Raw genomic sequence first — 17,324 nt, 5'->3', positions numbered from 1 at the left:
TGTGCCTCTGTACTTTCCGTACAAATGTGTACCATCTATAGAATTAAGGGGACGACAGTGGGGAAAGCCCTTAATGGATGGTCCGAAAGCCCAGAAAATTCGCTGAAACATCACTTTGGTAGGATCCATTGTCGGTTGGACTTCCCATTGCACCACTGTTCCTGGATTAGATTGCATTAATGCCTGCAGGTACCTTGGAAGCTCCTCAAAGGACTTATCCCAATCCCCAAACACTTTTGTTATAGCCTTATTTTTGGCCAACCAAGCTCTCTTATATGTTATAACAAATCCGTATTTATTTTTTACAAAATTAACGATTGACTTCACCTTAAACGCTGGATCAACTCTAATCATATCCACGATAAGATCAGCAACAAATTCAGAAGTAAGGAGGGGATGGTCGTCACTGTAATGTACTGAGCAATCTTGATCATGACCCTTATATCGCACAATCTTAAATGATCCCGTTGCGGTCATAACAGCTCGCATCCTCCATTCACAACCTATATCCTCCGCATTAGTGCATTGAATAACGTACTTTGAAGGCTCCGACTCAATTACACGGAAGTTTCTATTATTAGAAATCGCCCATGCTTTAACATTTTTCTTAAGGTGGTCTAAGGAGCTAAACTCTTGCCCTATCCTAAAGTCTCCATTTTCATTCATGGAGTTGTCATCGTTCCAGGTCATCCATGCATCAATCAATCTTTGATCAACCTCATCAATTCTAAGCCAATCTTGAGATGGAGCACCATCTCTAATCGCTGCATCTAGAGCTTCTCTTCTTTCATCATCCTCTTCTGAATCAGAATCAATATGCTCATCCTCCTGATCTAAAGAGTCAACCTCGTTCGCATTAAGGCTACCCAAGTGACTCGTGGAAAAGATGTTCATTACACCACCACCAATGCCACATGAATGAGTTGGAGAGCTAATCTCATCCAAGTGCTCATTAACGTAATTTGGGTTACTTAACATTTCTGTGAATGTATCATGGCGTACACTAGGACCTGATTCTGGAAGTTCCATGCTAGTCATGACTTCCCTCGCATTATCCAAATTTGCAACCAATTCAACATAAACCTCCATTGTCGTTCCAGGGGCTTATGATGCCGCATAAGCAAGAGCACTTATGCTTTCATCATTCTTAATTGGGACTAACACATTTTTCCCAGTCACCGGATATTTCATCTCCAATTTTAACATAAAAGAGTTGCGATCACAACCAATTACATCATAGACTTTGCTAACAAACACCTCAAAAGTCGTATTTTGACGATGGATAAACATCACTGTATTTAATCCTCCATTATACCCAACATCGGATCCAGTATAACTTACTTCCCCACCCCAATACACTATAACGGGATAATGATCCATATTCTGCAAATACAAAGTAATAAACTTTCATTGAAGCATATCATCAAACACTTTATATGCATACAAACCAAATCCTAAAATTCAACTACAAATGTGTAAAATGTAAGCTTATATCATGAAAACAAGAGAATGTAAATTACCAACAACGTATTTATAACTTCAATTGACAACAATAGTGAACAAAAAAACAATTTGCATATTGAAAAAAAATTAGGGTTGTTATTCATACCTTAAATGAGGTTGAAAATGATCTACTATACAAGGAAAGAATGAGAATGTAGTTTATTAGTTTAGTTGAATGAGAGGAATTGTATATTTGAAGTAAATGAGAGTGAATAAATTTTTTTTTAAGCAAAAACAAGAGCAGCAGCCACGAAAATGCAAAGAGGAATAAGAAATGCAGTGAACAACTCGAAGCTGCTGTTTTGTACTGCTACAAAACCGCCACTTCAAGTGGCGGTTTACCCAAAATTTTTTTTTTAAAAAAAAAAAAAAAAATTACCAAACCGCCATTTCATCTGGCGATTTTCTTCAATTCCCTAAACAAAACCGCTACCTCAAGTAGCGGTTATATTAAAAATTTTTTAAAAATTTTTTTTTTCAAAATAATCCTACGTGGACGGTAAAGTGGGAATTACTTTCCCATTTTAAGGAAAGTGGGAATTATTTTTTTATTTGCAATATTGTGGGAATAGTCTCGTTTTTATTTTTTTATTTTGCAATATTGTGGGAATAGTCTCGTTTTTATTTTTTTATTACCAATCAAATTTGAAAAAGCAAAGTTGCCCGCCTGATAACTCTAACTTCTCCAAAACTCTCCTTCATCGGAGAAACTGCATACACTGAGTGAACCCACCGAGTCATTCATATCAATCACTCCTCCATAAGAAAACGATGGTCAGAAACGACGCCGACGGCAAGTTAAAGTCTGCAAGAAGGAAGCCATTGCGAAACATCTCTAATGGCGGCGTCAAATCTTTGAAATCTACGGCTAAGAAGATGAAGTTTACGGATAAAGATCCTCAAAATCAACACCATACCAACAGCAATGAAGATCCTCTTGATCGCCTTCTTTTGCTTCATTCCGAAATCTCCTCTACTTTTAGTCAGGTTTTCTTTTTCTTTCTGATTTCCCAATCTGTTTCGATTTTAAATGCTACGAGAAAAAAACCCTATTTTTTAATTTTTGAACAACTGGACTGTTTTGTACTCTTTGATCGTTAGAAATGATTGATGATTTCCATTTATCTTCAATAGCCAACTTAACAAAGGTTTAGCTCATGTTGTAGCCCACACATCAAAAAAAAAAAAAAAAACTCAATCAAAATTGATGGTTGTAGGCTGTAACCCCATAATGTGTTAGTACTCTATGACATCTATGTCTCTATGTCTGTTATAGTTTCTTATGTGTAAGCACAGTTATGGAATGCAGAATAATTTCCTTTATTTTTACTGGTGATGATAATTATTATTGTTATGAATTTAAGCAAGTAGGGAAAATAAGGAGCAAGTCAAAATCATGTTGATGATTGTGGCTTTGTAGGTGACTAGGTGTATCAATGAATTAGACCTGTATGCAAGTAATGAGATGATATACAATGAAAATATTAAATAAGGACCACAAGATTTAATGAGGTTCACCGGTATGGCTAAATCCTCTTCCTAGGTTAGCAATTACATGTGCAACTGTTAAATGAGGAGAATTTTCAAGAAACAAGGGATTTTGTGTTTTAGTGGCTTGCTTTAAAAGTAGAGATGAATGGAATTGATAGTTGAAATGAGTGTTTTTTTAGTGAGTTATTGTTGGAGCTTTGTTGTGGAACTTGGAAGTTGGAATTAGTTCATGTTGAAGTGGTTGTATAAGCGTGTATATTAATTAATGAACACTTCTTAATTGTTGCAGAGTACTTTGCATAATAATCTACATTGTAATTGTTCGTTAGGTGGAAGCAAATTACTGATCAACACTTTACTGTAGTTTTGATATGATCTTTGTTACAGTATTTGGAGTGTATACGCCCATTTTGTTTTAGTTTGCGAGGGTGAGCGATTTTGAAGCTCTTAGATTGAAATCGTTTGAACTGATGGCACCAAGCTGGTGAAAAAAATTGGCATGTTAAGAGTAATGGAAGAGTACATGTAAAGTTGTCGTCTGTGGAGTTCAATGGAATAAATACTGCACAATCGAGACATATATGTGTTTTGCTTATATTTTTCCTTCGCTAGATTTGTTGTATGGATGGTTGAGGTTTGGAGAGGGTGTTCTGACTGTGAAGTTTCCAAGGAACTCTAAATTATCTTTCGAATGTTGCAATTCTATATCTAAAGGCTATGCATCTGCAAGTGATGGACTTTCCTCGTTGTAGTGTTCCATGGTTTACAAACTTACAGTCATGCCGAATCATTTGTTGATTTGTAATTTTGACCTTGAACTCCTGAGGACTTGTGTAACTAGCTCTATTTCTGGACCCTAGTGTTCATTTCTAGTTGACAAGTTTTGAGCAAAATTTCAAATTGCAGATTGATGAGCTTGTTGTTCAAGCTGTCAACGTTAATGCCATTGACAGTCAGAGGATGAAAGAAATCAAATCATTTACCTCAGTTTTGTCGGATATCCATTCTTCACTTAAGGTTGGCTCTCTTATCCATTGCCAGTTTTACCCTGTTTGCTGCATCAATCATATGTGACTGATTTGCATCATTGTTCACTATGTTTAGCCGTGGATTCCCAGACTTGGAAAGGCACTTGCATCGTCTCACACGGAGCCTCAGATTCAAATTGCTGAGCCCTGTGTTGAATCTCCACCCGTGGCTAAGCTAGGTGATGAACATGCAATTGATACTCCTATGCCGACTAAGCATGAATCTCTAGTCTCCCCTTCTCCTCTTGTATCTTGGCGTGCTACTGGCTGTCTAGAAGAGAGAGGTAAACAACTATTTCTTCTCACTCCTCTGCTGAGGTCAAAAACTACAATTTCCAAAACTCATGCCTCTTCCAAGCTAACCACTCTTGACACGGTCTCCTCAAGCCTAAATGCAAAAGAAAAATCCAATTGTGAAAAGGTTGAAGTTATTTCTGAAAGTCTGGATACAACATCAGATGTAGGCTTGGTGTCTACTCGGAAAGAGGCAGTTGGTGACTCCTCCGCAGTATTGAGTACCCCATGCCTCAAAAACCCACCTTCAAGAAACTATGTTTTTCACGAACCTAGCCATAATATTTCCTACAAAACGATTACTAAATCCCATAAATCAACGCCATTTCCAATCGGAAACAAAACTTTGTATGATTCAACGGATTCTGAGACATCCAGCGGTCAGGTTCCAAAGAAGCTAGGCTTGAAGTTTCCTGAGTTGATTGGAATAAACACCTCATATTTGTCGAAAAATGGAACCAGAGCATTAGATGCTTCACCGGCATGGATGATGTCGCCACCTAAATGTTGTACATTGCTTGAACCACGTGATGAGAAAAAACCAAAACTCGGCACTGATTTGCAAGAACTACCAAATACTTTCAATCAGCGATTATGCCTTGCTCGTACAGAAAGCAACATCAATGATGATAAGCAAGATAAAGAAAACAAGAAAGTATGCTTGCCAGGTATTTGCACCACAACGGGTTGTTTTCCCTTCGATTTTCATTGCCATAAATTTCCGTCTAAACTCTAAAGATTAGTTATTATCTTCGCTGCAGGCAACAGTAAGAGCAACATCACAATGGTAGCGAGCACTCCTTTGTGGAAGGGGTCTGCAAGCACGATTTGCAGAAGTAAGCGGCCTGCTGGTGAGAATACTTTGAAGAGGGAGCTGTGGGAGAGGTTTGAAGCTGCATCAACTGATGGGTATCGTCTAAATTTCGGAGTATTTAATGATGATTGTCAGAAAGGATTCCTAGAGAGGTTAGAGGAAGCTTCAGATGATGAGTCTAATAAGCATTCTGATGCCCGTAGGTGATCAGTAATAGCATTAGAATGCTCAGTGCAAGAATTTGTTTTGTAAGCGGTGGATTTTCCTGTTGCATTCAAGTTAAATTCAAAGCCACCAAAGGTGTATTTTGCTTACCATATTCATAACGAGTAACGACCATCTTTTTCTGCTTGTTTTATTTTGCCTTTTGAAGTAAAAGGGAATCTTATAACAGCCAAAAAGTACACTACCTAATTTGGACAACAACACTTCTGTATGAGATTTATCTCACGATAAGACGGATTTATAGGATCTAATAGGGATAATTTTATCACGAGAGTATCTTATTTAAGAAATTGTGTTTGGATGAATCTTAAAATCCATGGGTCATAACCAACAAAGAATATAACAATCAAGCAACAAGATCAATATAAATAATCAGTTTGATGGAAAATACCTATGAAATTTCATTATATTTGGTTAAGTTGTTTTCTGAATTTTGTGAAATTTGAGGAAAGATTTGGTGAAAGGGCAAAGTTTCAAAATGAAAAAGTGGCGAAGTTTAAAAGTTGAAATCAATAATTATGTGAATGTGATAAAATGAAGTATATTACAACATTTTGTGTCATAAAAATAATGAAGTCATACAAAATAATTGTTGGCAACTGATATTACGCATGATTTTAAGTCTAATAACTCTTGTTAGGAGAAATCTTGAGTTAGGCTAGTGGTTAAGAATTTTTTCTTTCATCCTTGTAATAAAGGTTTAATTCTCACCTTCTACAATAAGAATTAATTTCCTTTCTCCAAGTCCATTGTCTGTGGATTAGAGTCGTCAAAACAGTCGATCTGCAGGTTGCGGGTCGGGTTTGTCGGGCTTTTGGTTGGATTTGGGTCGACCCAACGGGTTAAGATATTTAAATAGATTATCATTAATTTTTTTTCAAAAATTACATATATGATTTTTTATTTTTGAATATTTTCTTATATAAAGGACAATATACTTATTTTAAGGCTATAAATAATGAAATCTAAACTCAAAAGATAAAAATTGACTACAAATATAGTGAGTGCCAACTAAAAATGATGACGTGGAACTAAAAAATAATGGTGTAGAACTGAAAACGGGTCAAAACGATTCGATTGAGTTTGACATAGTTTTTCATGTATTTTCTTAGAATTTCTAGGTAATATGACACACTAATTTCAGTCGGATTTCAAATCAATTTCGGGTCAGATTAAATTTAACAGGTTTACTTGTAGTGATTCTCTAGCTTACCCATATTAAAAGAAACTCCTAATTGTGTGGAAAAATAAAACTCATTCCAAGATTATAGTATTCACATTGCTGAAGCGTATATTATGTGTTTATACGTCAATGTTATACTCCAATATGATGCTATTTTTCCAAGACAACATCTTTTGGTATGAATACAGAAATACCTTTTGTAGTTTTGTACAACTCAATCAACTTATTCAATTGTACATCACTTAGATCTTGTATTACTTCATTGATGGATAACCTTGGTTCCAAACAAATTGTTGCTTATCAGTCTTCAGTATTTTGTGTTTATAGTATGTCATGCTCCTTTTTATTTCCTGAAACCTATTCAATTAAGATGAGAGCTAACATTAATAAACACTATTCATTTGAACATTCTACCAAGTCCAAGAGCACGACGAGTAAAACCCTGTGCTTCCATGGCATTAACCCTCGGTTTATTAGCCTATTATTAATGTTGTTCATGACTTTTATGATCCTTTTACATGTATTCGTCTGTTGCGACAATCTGGTCCGGTCCAGTCTAATTTTGATCGTCACAACTTCAATTCCTTGTGATTATTCTGATCATATTTCTAGATCTGTTTCCCAAAACATATGAAATATGCATACAATAATTCCTTTACGTTTTGAATGTTTGATTCGTGATTAAATACTTCATGTACTTCCAGGCACAGGCACACACACACGCATAGCAAAACATTGTGGCTAAGAAACGGAATTGGGCTCGTATATCTCAAAAGTTGTTTAGCTTAATTTTCTTACAACTTGTACACAGATGATCTAGTACACTTGAAAAAAATTAAGGGAGTGTAAAGGGGGGAAAAAGGTCAGCTGTGATATTCTACATGTTTTGATTGCTGATTTTTTGAAGTAAATACAGGAAAATTCTCTATTCTGCAATCTGCATTTTAGTTATTATCTAATGCAGAGTTCAAGGAGAAATGGAATACCAACAATCTTTTGCGATTAGCCATTAATGGAAAGCCATCGTCATTCGGACATATAATCTTCCTCTCCACTGTAATGTCCCACTTGATCGTCCCCGACATCTTCATGATCCATAGCTTCTTGCTCCTCCACTTCAATATCAGATTCATGTCTTTCTGATCTCGATGGGCCTGATCTGAAGTAGGAATAATCCTGAATATGTCGCATTCAAAAACTATTCGTTAATATATATTCTTGATAATCAGCACACCAGATATGAAGAGTTAATCAGAAACATACCATTGATTCTTTCCTCTCAATAACAGCAGTAACGTCTCTTCGTCTGACAGTTAGCTTGCCGGGTTGCACAAACTGCTCTCCGTCTTCTTGAGTCCTGCCTTCCTTTGCCCTCCTTTTTCTCAATGCAAGTTTTGTCGGAAGAGGCTACAATGACAATGAGAGTTCGCATTAAAACCAATAACATGAGCACAGAACTCATTCACTATGTGACAAGAGAGTTGAAAATACCAAGTAGCGAGCAGCATCGTCATCAAATGTCACAAGGTATGTTGAGAGTTCATCAGGGTCTTCTCCTTTGACCTATCATGGCAAACCAAAAAAAGAGAAACTTTAGCATGAAGTTGGATATAAGGCCATGAGAATAAAATCGAATCAAGCTACATACATCCCAATTATATTCTCGGACCCAAGAGAAGGAGACATCTTCCTCTTCATCATAAATGTCCTTCGATAGCTGTCAAAAGGACTCGTCAGCCAACTGCAGATGTGAGTATATCATTTTAACATTATTGATCTAGTAATGTCTACCTCTTCTGTCGATGGGACCATGTAGCCCAAAAATCGTTCAGGTTTATCAGGATCAGAACCTGTTGCGGTAAAACTTTTCATTACAGCCTGCACCAAAAAATGAGGCAGATCAGTTCAGACATTCAGTACTAATCACCAATCAATGTAAATGATTATTACCGAGTAAAATTGCTATCTAAATGCAAAATAAGGAAATTTAGTGCTGACAAATAGTGAAAGAAGCAATTGAAATCCATGAGAAACATAATCAATCTCATCTGTTGACCAAAGTATAGTGGTCTAAAGATCTTACCTTTCCTTCAAGATCCTCGCGAATAGATTTGGGCATTTTGCCGAACATCTCTGCGTCAACGGTAGGTTCCCCATCGAAGTTGGCAACAACATATTGGTCATCATAACTGTTGCATCATATCATTAATATATCAGCAAGTAGAGGTGTCAAAATAGACCTGATGACCCGACATTTACCCAACATTGTATTCAAACTTGATTTGACCCGACTTCAAAAATAAATTTACAATTATGTAAAAACCAAAATGGACGTAAGGCCTGATTTTGAACCAACACGGAACATTTAACCCGAAATCGACCCGATGATGCAAATAAACACCACTATCAGCAAAATACCTAAGCAAGGTAAAAAATATAAACCATGGGAGGGCAACCTAATAGGTGATACTAGAAAGGATAATTTTCATCAAGGTTACTCTCAAAGTAAAGAACTGCATAAACATGGTCAACAAAACAGCTGCAATCATACCGATCAAAGTAAGGAAGCAACGGTAGAACCTCCACAGGTTTCAAATGTTTCTTGGTTGCATGTACAGGCTGTGATTTGCAAGCCTCAAACGATGCTTGGATTTCTTTAATTTGTCTATCCCTGGACAAAAGGAAACAAACGATTTAACAAAGAGTCAATGATTGATCATCATATTTGTCCCCGAAATTATCTATCAAATGAAAAAATGATTCAAACCTATTGTTTAAATTATGCAGGACATTGTGGCCTTCCTTCAATTCACGCAATTCCTTTGCTTGTTTTTCAGTCAAAGACTGCAAAAGCATAACTTTCAGTCAATAAATGGCAATCTTGCAGGAGCTACAACAGGTAAGCAAAACACAAGGAATAACCTGTTTGGTCCCATCATTACTCAGTGGAGAAATATACTGCGTCTTAACAAGCCAAGAGACACCTTGATCACTAGGGCGTTCTTTCCTCTTAATTCCATCTCTCTTCAACGGGGTCGCTGCCTCATCATCACGTAGCAACTCTTCATCTTCTGGAGCAAGAGGAAATCTCTCTACGGGAGGGCTGAAGTATAATAGAAGAGCCCAACAACAAAAATGATAGGAGTTAAAAGCTATTAGCGGAGCAAAAGCAAGGTAATACTCCAAATAGCAGCAGGAGAAAATATATACTTGTAAACACTGAGATCAAGGAGGTCAAGTGGAATGCCAAGATCAGGTTCAACATATAACTTTGGCTTATGCATTTTCTCCAATGACGTGATAGTATACCGAGTAAATCTGCAAACAAAAACAAACATTTTACGGCACATCAAAATGTCAAGTGGAATAAAAAATTTCCATCTCATTAAAGCTACAAGAGAATTCTCAAGCACTGTTATCAACAAAACAACAGATACTGCCTACCAATCCATTAAACGTCTAGACGGAAGAAATGGAAAAAAAAAAAAAAAGCTAATGCTAACCGTCAAAAATAATGAATAGCACTAACAGCCCAAAACATCACAAGCACATTAGTCAACAGCCCAATACCGAGGCAGCCACCAGGGGTGTTAAGCATGCTGAGTATATGCATAAAACCAGCAGAAAAAATAAGTCAATATCAGGCATGACCACATACCTATCCTTGTCTCTATTTAAATTCATAAGCTTTGGCTGCGAAGACGGGTCAGGAAGTTCATTCCGGAACCTAAAACAAACAGTAGTTTTGAGTACAAACGTTTCAGAGAGCAAGGTCAAATAAATTACTAAGGCAGGGTATATATACAGAAACATAAAAGCGGAATTGTAAACTCAAACAACAGCTATACATATGTCAAACTTATATACATGACAACCTAAATGTCATAGAATAGGACGCAATACTTACTTCATCCTGCACATAAATGCTGTCTGCCTCTTCATCGGGTTTTCATCCCTGTCACCACCAATAACCGGAGTAGCCCGTCTCTCACCTATCCTAGACCCTGAAATTGACAAATGAGCTTTTGCTCCAGGAGGCAAAACCTGGGGTTGCTTTGGCCGATTCTGTGTCTCTTTCATGTGCTGTTTATGCCTGTCTACTAGCTTTTGCTTCTCCATTTCCCTTTTCTTCCTCAACCTCCTTTCCTCTTCAGTCTCCATTCTCCCTGGAGCCCCGTTAGCTTTCTTCACAGGACCAGGAGGAACTGGAGGCTTCGGCTGCCTAGACGAAAAGTGGTTATTCCCCTCTTTTGCTGCCCTTCTATCTCTATCATGCTTAACTCTTTCTCCCCCACTCTCTTTAATCTGACGAGGTGGAGGGGGGGGAGATGATGGTGGGGGTGGAGGAGGAGGGGCTGATGAATTAGGAGGCGGAGAAGATGGTGGGGGTGGGGGTGGAGGTGGTGGTTGCAAAGGGGGCTGTTGGCTGAATTGAGAGTATTGTGAAGACGGGTAATACTGTTGATGGGCATTATCAACTGAATTTTGGCTACTTGGAGGTGGAGGCGGTGGAGGCGGATATAATGAATCAGGTGGCGGTGGTGGAGGCTGAAATGGGTATTGCTGCTGTTGCTGATGCGGCAGTGGTGGGGGATGTTGATATTGATGACTAGCTGCATTGTAACTTGAATGTTGGAAATTAGGATTAGAAGGCGCTTGTGCATAGTTTTGAGAGTAAGGAGGGGGGGCAGAGCCCCAATTTTGAGAATACTGATTCCCAAGGGATTGGGGTCGATGTGGTAGTGGCGGAAGTGGGGCTTGAGCTGGAGGAGGTGCAAATGATGCTTGCTGTGGTGGGGGGTATGGCCGGTAAGAAGCCATATCCCAAATTCAATTTGTTCTTCACAAGTTCTTCAAATTGACAAGGAGCTTAATTCAACAATCAAAATTTTACACTCCAATCACACAAAGATGCTTAAACCTGCAAAAAGTTCAAATTTTGCTACTAAATTAAAACTAAGTAAATTACTAAAATCTGTAGAAACTCCAAAGTTTCTTTCAATAACTCCAAATTTTATCATTTTCTAATGATAATAATCTTTTAAACAAGAGCCCTAATTTCCGCATCATAAAATCAAGCCTAAAAACTAATCAGAAAAAGGGGCAAAGAATCAAATAGTGTATAGTAAAATTTCTAATACTAAATTGACAAAAAAATAATCAGATACGGTAAAGTTTAAGAATTGAAATCGAACAAAAACCTAGGCGCAGAAAATAGAAATAAAATGATTCAATTACAAACGAAGCACATAAGAGCTAAATAAACCCTAATTATAATTCCAAATGAAAGAACTTCGATTGTTATACAGAAAGGTACAAAGATTTGTCGATGAAAATCTTGGATTATTTCAGCTTATAAATTCTAGCCTAAATTGCAAAAAAGAAAATACCCAGAAAATGCAATGAGATTTGGGAGGCCATTGATAGCTTACTTTAAATTCTTCAACTTATTTAGTGATCAAATACTTCTTTTCCTCAGAAAAATACTCAAAATTGATGCTTTAGTAAGCTTCGAACTATAATTTGTAGGGTAGATTTTTGATCCACAGAGATTTGGTTAAGCTGTAATTGAAAATTGAATTTAAACTAAATAATAGCAAGTTGTGCGTATTAACAAAAAGGAAAATGATAGCCGCCTTCTCTAAATTTTGCTGATAATTATATGAGAGAAGAGGAGGAAGAAAAGAAGTACCGGCTGTCGAGTGATGGTCTTATTCACCTTAGAAAGAAAAAATAGTTTTATTTTTATTTATTTATTTATTTTTTGAGTAAAAATAAGAGTAGTTTTATTAATTATGATTTAATTTTGGTTATATTATATGATATTTATTATCTATCACTTTCTTATGATTTCTTTTAGAGATTAATAATTTTTAGGATAATAATTTAATTGAATAATGTGAATGACTAAAAAAGAAATTTCTGCTTGGTACAAAGGAGAGTTGTAGTTTTATATAATGTGTTTGCGCAAAAGTTGTTGGTTTTCTATTCATGATTTTTTGGTTAAGTAATTTTTTATCTTATTTTCAAATATTTGTTTTTCACATAATATCAATTTTTATATTGTAAAAATTTAAAAGAAAATATTCACCTTTTGGTGGTCTGCTTATAAAATTTCACTTTTATGTTATTGTACAGAGATCACACATTTTAACTATGTTCGCTTTTTAGATGAAAAGAAAATTTAAAATATTTTTTAAAAAAATTCTAAAATACCCTAGCCATCCCACCCATCCACCCCTTCCCCCTCTCTTTTGCCATTAATCTTAGCCCTAACTCTTCATCTATAGTTTTCCCACCTTATACCCTCTCACATGCTCTTCTTACATTGTCAAACATCTTTAAGGAGACTCGCACATGCCAGTGGGCAGCAACTAACATGTGGTTCTAACATGCTTTGCTTCAACGATTGCACCTCTTGCTTGTACGAGATCTGCTACTACATAAGCGTCTCTCTTGCTCGTTTAAAAAATGTTCCCCTATTTACTTACGTTGCTCTTTTATGTTTCAAACTCATGACACATACAATTTGCTCCCCTATGTCTGCCCTCGTCAATGTAAGCTAGCACTTACGCTATTAAGCGCTCAAACATGAAACATATCATCATTGGATGATTTTGTTCAAGAATCTATTTGTACTACTTGCAACATTGTTTGTATAAGTGCGTGCTAATTATTAGCATTTTTTGCGTCTTTTACTCATTTAACCTAGTAGTTTTGAGGCGCATTACACTTCTTCGTTTCACTCAAGTATGTTTTGAACTGAAAAAGTTGATTTTTATACAATTCAAATGTATCTAATGCATAGGCTAGTGATTTGAATTTGATTGTAGTATAGGAGATTAAATCTTAATGTATCTAATGCATGAATGTGAGTTGATTGTTTGGAGTTTATTTGTACACAATATAAGTAAAGGATACTAAATTTTGATCCTTCATTAGCGTTTAAGTTGTTGTTCATGATAAGAGCTCACTTCAAATCTTCAATATTCAACTTATTTGTTGGTGCATTCAGTAATTACTTTGATATTCTTAGTTTTTTTATTATATTTGTTATATATTTTATATAATTATAACATACTTTAATAAACCGTCTATCTATTTGCCCATAAACAAGGGTGTAAGATTGCTTAAAAATAAAAGAAAAAAAAAATTATTACTTGACTTTATCTTTGGCCATAATTTGAATTTCCAACAAATCTAAAAATTGCACCATAATATGGTAAATAAACCCGGCTTTCATTCAATATAAGACGCATACAACATATATCTCTTACATCCAAACATGCAAACATGCAAACTCTCCCATCTCATCAGGTAAACTATGAAGAAGCAGGGCTCTAACAGGTGAAAATATCAGTATCATAAACTTCACCAATCACAATTCTAGCCACTTCTCCTACGAATCCCTCCGTCTAGCGTGGGCGTGTCGCCATCTCCCTTGGTCCAACTTGCCTAACTAGCTGAATATCATAAAACCAAGGATTTGATGTTTCAGTATTAATAATGGTGAAAGGAATAGTTTACAAAAAGCAATCCTGAGTTTTAGAAAATGAATTAATAACAATAATAGCCGAATGTAGACATACCTGAAAGTAGGATTCAAGCTTCCTTTTAAGAGTCGTATATTCTCTCTTCAACTGCTGGAAAGTTCTCATGCAACTGTTTACACCATGCAAAACCAATAATCAAAAAAAGTTGAGGCAAATGGGGGCAAAAATGATTCCTACACTAATAGGTAGTTTGTAGTTTGTAGTTGGTACTTGGTAGTTAAGATTTGCTCTTGCTAACAATGACGGATCTTAGACCATAAATTCAAACTAATCTTATTATTCAAGAAAATGTAATAAAAAAACTAGACAACTAAGACTCAAACCTCTATATTTTACAATTAAGTCACATTTTTTTATTATAACAGTTATAAAACATTTTGGTTTTGTATAAAGACTCAAAAACTTTCAGTGGGGTGGGTGCATGTAGCCTTTAGGCCTACACAAACATCCATCACTACTTATTACGGTAGGTAAAAAGAAGTATCGTTGCGTTTATTTCTCACCCTCTTACGTTATGTTATTACCGAATTCGTATATTTAAACTACATCAACTGGAACTTGATACCTCATTAAGGACCGTATACATATTTGTTTCTAATAAAATTGGTTCCCACTCGGACTCATACCAATGACTAACATTAATAATCTTTGACAATAGGAAACTAAAGTTCTCCAACATATGGAAATACTTTCTAAGCCGAACAGAATAAGCTTTAAGCTGACAATGACAAAATGAATAGTAATGCATATATGCAAAGATTCTTTAAAAAAAGAAGGAAAATTACCCATCACTGTTTCCTGCTCTGCAAAACTCTTTGAAGTGGTTGCATTCATTTCTCACCCTCTTGGCTCCGATGCTACACCAACAAAACAGAATGTTATTGATTATTAAGGAAAAATAAGGTTTTCATTCTAACCATTGAGTTGATCAAATTTGTTGCCCTGTGTACCTTGAGCAACTTCCTTTGAACTGTTGCATGATGTTGTCCAACCTTACAAAGTCTAGTGGGCTCCTTTCTCTGTAAACAGAGGACAACTCTGTTACTAATTTCACAGTCATCAACCATTGTGAACATCATGTATGTTCACTGTTTATGAACTATATTCAAACGTGATATGCTGAAAAATGCACATCCCAAGTGTGTTTGTTGTGGGGAATTGGGGATTAAAAGCATTGGCGGACTTATTAAGGGGTATGGAAAGCACAACTTCCATAAATAATAAATTATATTGACTTATTAAAAAGAAAAGGGCTTACATTGCTTGCTCTAAATTAGCTAGCAACCTTCCAGAATCTCTGTAGAAGAGAGTTGCGACTTCCTCTACAAAATTTGGGTTGGTGTCATCTTGCAGTTCTTCTAGCTGAATAAATTGCTCATCTAAATATCCCTGAAAAAAGATTATAACCCATTCTTAAGTTAATAAACCGCACAAATTACATGGAGCAACAATAAGACCAAATGCTATAACACAAAAGAAACCTGGTCGAAGAGGGACTGTCTCATTTGAGCAGCTTGACGATGCAATTGGTTACGCTCCATAAGTTATAATAAGCAAGAAAATAAGTTTTTGAGTGTTGGATGTACAGAATAGTACTTTCAAGTAAGTTTTTGTCTTAGTTTATATCATATGGACATGCCAAATGGTGTTTATATAGTAGGATTCCAGGCACGAAAAGGAAAAGAACAGTGAAAGACTGAAAGAGGTCAGGAGAGAATGTTCTCAAGTACAGATGTTTGGGGCCCACAATTAAATGATTGTGAGATGAGCGATATGGTATGGAGCATAAAAGCAACATATAATAGAAACACTGTGAGGTAGGCATAAGAGTTTTGCCTTTTATGTTATGCCATGAAGGAGTTTTAAACAAAAATCACATAAGAAAAATATCAGATTGGCATACCTGTTTGTCAATTTAACTCAGCAGATTCCAAAATTCTTGTGTGCTCCAATTAACTGTAATACCGTTTTGTGCAATCCATTCTTACTTGATACTGTCAAGTACAAGGTCGATGTAAATATCTTTAAAACACGTATCACAGAAAATCTATTTATTCTTAATCAACAAAAATACTCGTAAAAGCATAGAAAATGGAATTACAGAATGAGATGTAGGTTGGAATAACAGGAAAAGCATCAATTTGTTGCAAATTGTTTGAAGTGCTTACATATTTTTCGGGTCTCATTAAAATTTTATATTGCGGAGGGTACCTCATTCGGTGCAATGCCTGTCCTTGTCGAAATGTGAATCTTGTGGAGTAATGCATCAAATGGACTTATCTGCCACACACCTCAAGAACTAAGCTGCCAAATTTGGTGTGCACTCAGGAGTCAGGAGTCAGGAGTCGGGATGCATGATTTAGTTTTCTTTTGGAGTCTAAACAATATGGAGTGCCATAAACTATAAATTAAATCCCAAGGGATTAGATAGAAGTTATAGATACAAAGTCAAGGAAATGAAATTAGAAACTAGCCCTCCGGAATAGCAATGACCAGAAATGATCATAAAGTACTTTTTTGCCAGTTCCTTTCACAAGAATGGGTACTCTAGATGGGCAAGCAGGTATGGGAAAACATAATCATATCTCACGTCCATTATTTCTTTAGCAAGATTCTTTGTTGCAAAGAAAAGAAAAGCACACAGCGACAACAACATGCCATTTCCCCAATTCCATAAAATGACTCCCAAGTATGAGGGGTGTAGCGGGTCAGATGCACGCAAGTCGCAGCCTTACCCTTATTAGTAATAACAAAGAGGTTGTTTTTAACTGTTCATTGATAGCAAATATGATTTGAACAGCAACTTTACATTTTTAATGAATCATTTAAATATAGTCCATTATAATCCAAAATCATAAACTAAAAATCCTTGACCCCATCAAAATAAGGACAAAAAGCACACTATGACACAAAATCCAAATTTCACCCGTGTCATACTATTTGAAAGTCTTGAAGTGAAGGAATTTGTACTTCTATCTGTCATGAAATCGTTAATAATATCAGGACTCTAGTTCATCCTACATCACATCTACATATTCCATCAAGAAGATTAGATTGACACCTCGTAAAGTTTGTAGAAATAAAAGAATTCAAGCTTGCAGATCTAAAAAAACTATTGTGCTAGCATTATGCAGAATTATGTTATGTCCATTCTCGATGGGGTCAAAATTTTATAGTTGTTTGATTTTGAATTAAAATGAATTATATTAAAATGGTTCATCAAATCATGTGCA

At 35.9% G+C, this 17,324-nt stretch overlaps 3 protein-coding genes across 4 annotated transcripts; 1 reads left to right on the top strand and 2 right to left on the bottom strand.

Annotated features, from left to right (window-relative positions):
• The first annotated feature begins 2,146 nt into the window (after positions 1-2,146).
• LOC130806818 (uncharacterized) lies at positions 2,147-5,672 on the top strand. 2 transcript variants are annotated; one of them, XM_057672021.1, is made up of 4 exons: positions 2,147-2,490; positions 3,901-4,011; positions 4,099-4,984; positions 5,060-5,672. In XM_057672021.1, exons 1-4 carry the CDS (start codon positions 2,275-2,277, stop codon positions 5,335-5,337), a joined length of 1,491 nt encoding a protein of 496 aa, XP_057528004.1. In that variant the 5' UTR covers positions 2,147-2,274; the 3' UTR covers positions 5,338-5,672. The 2 variants fall into 2 exon arrangements, with proteins under 2 accessions (XP_057528004.1, XP_057528005.1); XM_057672022.1 differs by having other exon boundaries at positions 5,078-5,665.
• A 1,604-nt stretch (positions 5,673-7,276) lies between these two features.
• On the bottom strand, positions 7,277-12,251 carry LOC130806315 (protein PAF1 homolog). Its single transcript, XM_057671335.1, has 13 exons — positions 11,971-12,251; positions 10,446-11,459; positions 10,197-10,265; positions 9,749-9,856; positions 9,461-9,641; positions 9,306-9,382; positions 9,090-9,209; positions 8,622-8,727; positions 8,330-8,416; positions 8,187-8,255; positions 8,030-8,101; positions 7,802-7,945; positions 7,277-7,714 (listed from the first exon to the last, which is right to left on the bottom strand). The coding sequence occupies exons 2-13, from the start codon at positions 11,357-11,359 to the stop codon at positions 7,565-7,567; spliced, it is 2,097 nt and encodes a 698-aa protein (XP_057527318.1). The 5' UTR covers positions 11,360-11,459; positions 11,971-12,251; the 3' UTR covers positions 7,277-7,564.
• A 1,416-nt stretch (positions 12,252-13,667) lies between these two features.
• Positions 13,668-15,840, bottom strand: LOC130806141 (histidine-containing phosphotransfer protein 4). Its single transcript, XM_057671089.1, has 6 exons — positions 15,573-15,840; positions 15,350-15,480; positions 15,042-15,110; positions 14,877-14,948; positions 14,128-14,200; positions 13,668-14,001 (listed from the first exon to the last, which is right to left on the bottom strand). The coding sequence occupies exons 1-6, from the start codon at positions 15,630-15,632 to the stop codon at positions 13,954-13,956; spliced, it is 453 nt and encodes a 150-aa protein (XP_057527072.1). The 5' UTR covers positions 15,633-15,840; the 3' UTR covers positions 13,668-13,953.
• Between the last annotated feature and the right edge of the window lie 1,484 nt (positions 15,841-17,324).

The sequence above is a fragment of the Amaranthus tricolor genome, chromosome 2 (assembly GCF_026212465.1).
Source record: "Amaranthus tricolor cultivar Red isolate AtriRed21 chromosome 2, ASM2621246v1, whole genome shotgun sequence".
Classification (NCBI taxonomy): domain Eukaryota; kingdom Viridiplantae; phylum Streptophyta; class Magnoliopsida; order Caryophyllales; family Amaranthaceae; genus Amaranthus; species Amaranthus tricolor.
The sequence above is the reverse complement of the archived record's forward strand: the minus strand, read 5'-3'. Positions and strand labels throughout refer to the sequence as shown.

Excerpts from the sequence above, each read along its gene's own strand:
- LOC130806818 (XM_057672021.1), top strand. The coding sequence starts at position 2,275 with ATGGTCAGAAACGACGCCGACGGCAAGTTAAAGTCTGCAAGAAGGAAG. Across the intron at positions 2,491-3,900 it reads TCTCCTCTACTTTTAGTCAG|ATTGATGAGCTTGTTGTTCA; the intron begins GTTTTCTTTTTC and ends TTCAAATTGCAG. Across the intron at positions 4,985-5,059 it reads CAAGAAAGTATGCTTGCCAG|TTATTATCTTCGCTGCAGGC; the intron begins GTATTTGCACCA and ends TCTAAAGATTAG.
- LOC130806315 (XM_057671335.1), bottom strand. The coding sequence starts at position 11,359 with ATGGCTTCTTACCGGCCATACCCCCCACCACAGCAAGCATCATTTGCA. Across the intron at positions 9,383-9,460 it reads GTAATGATGGGACCAAACAG|TCTTTGACTGAAAAACAAGC; the intron begins GTTATTCCTTGT and ends ATGCTTTTGCAG. Across the intron at positions 8,728-9,089 it reads TTGCTTCCTTACTTTGATCG|TTATGATGACCAATATGTTG; the intron begins GTATGATTGCAG and ends ATGATGCAACAG.
- LOC130806141 (XM_057671089.1), bottom strand. The coding sequence starts at position 15,632 with ATGGAGCGTAACCAATTGCATCGTCAAGCTGCTCAAATGAGACAGTCC. Across the intron at positions 15,481-15,572 it reads GACAGTCCCTCTTCGACCAG|GGATATTTAGATGAGCAATT; the intron begins GTTTCTTTTGTG and ends ATCTTTTTTCAG. Across the intron at positions 15,111-15,349 it reads GCTAATTTAGAGCAAGCAAT|AGAAAGGAGCCCACTAGACT; the intron begins GTAAGCCCTTTT and ends CTCTGTTTACAG.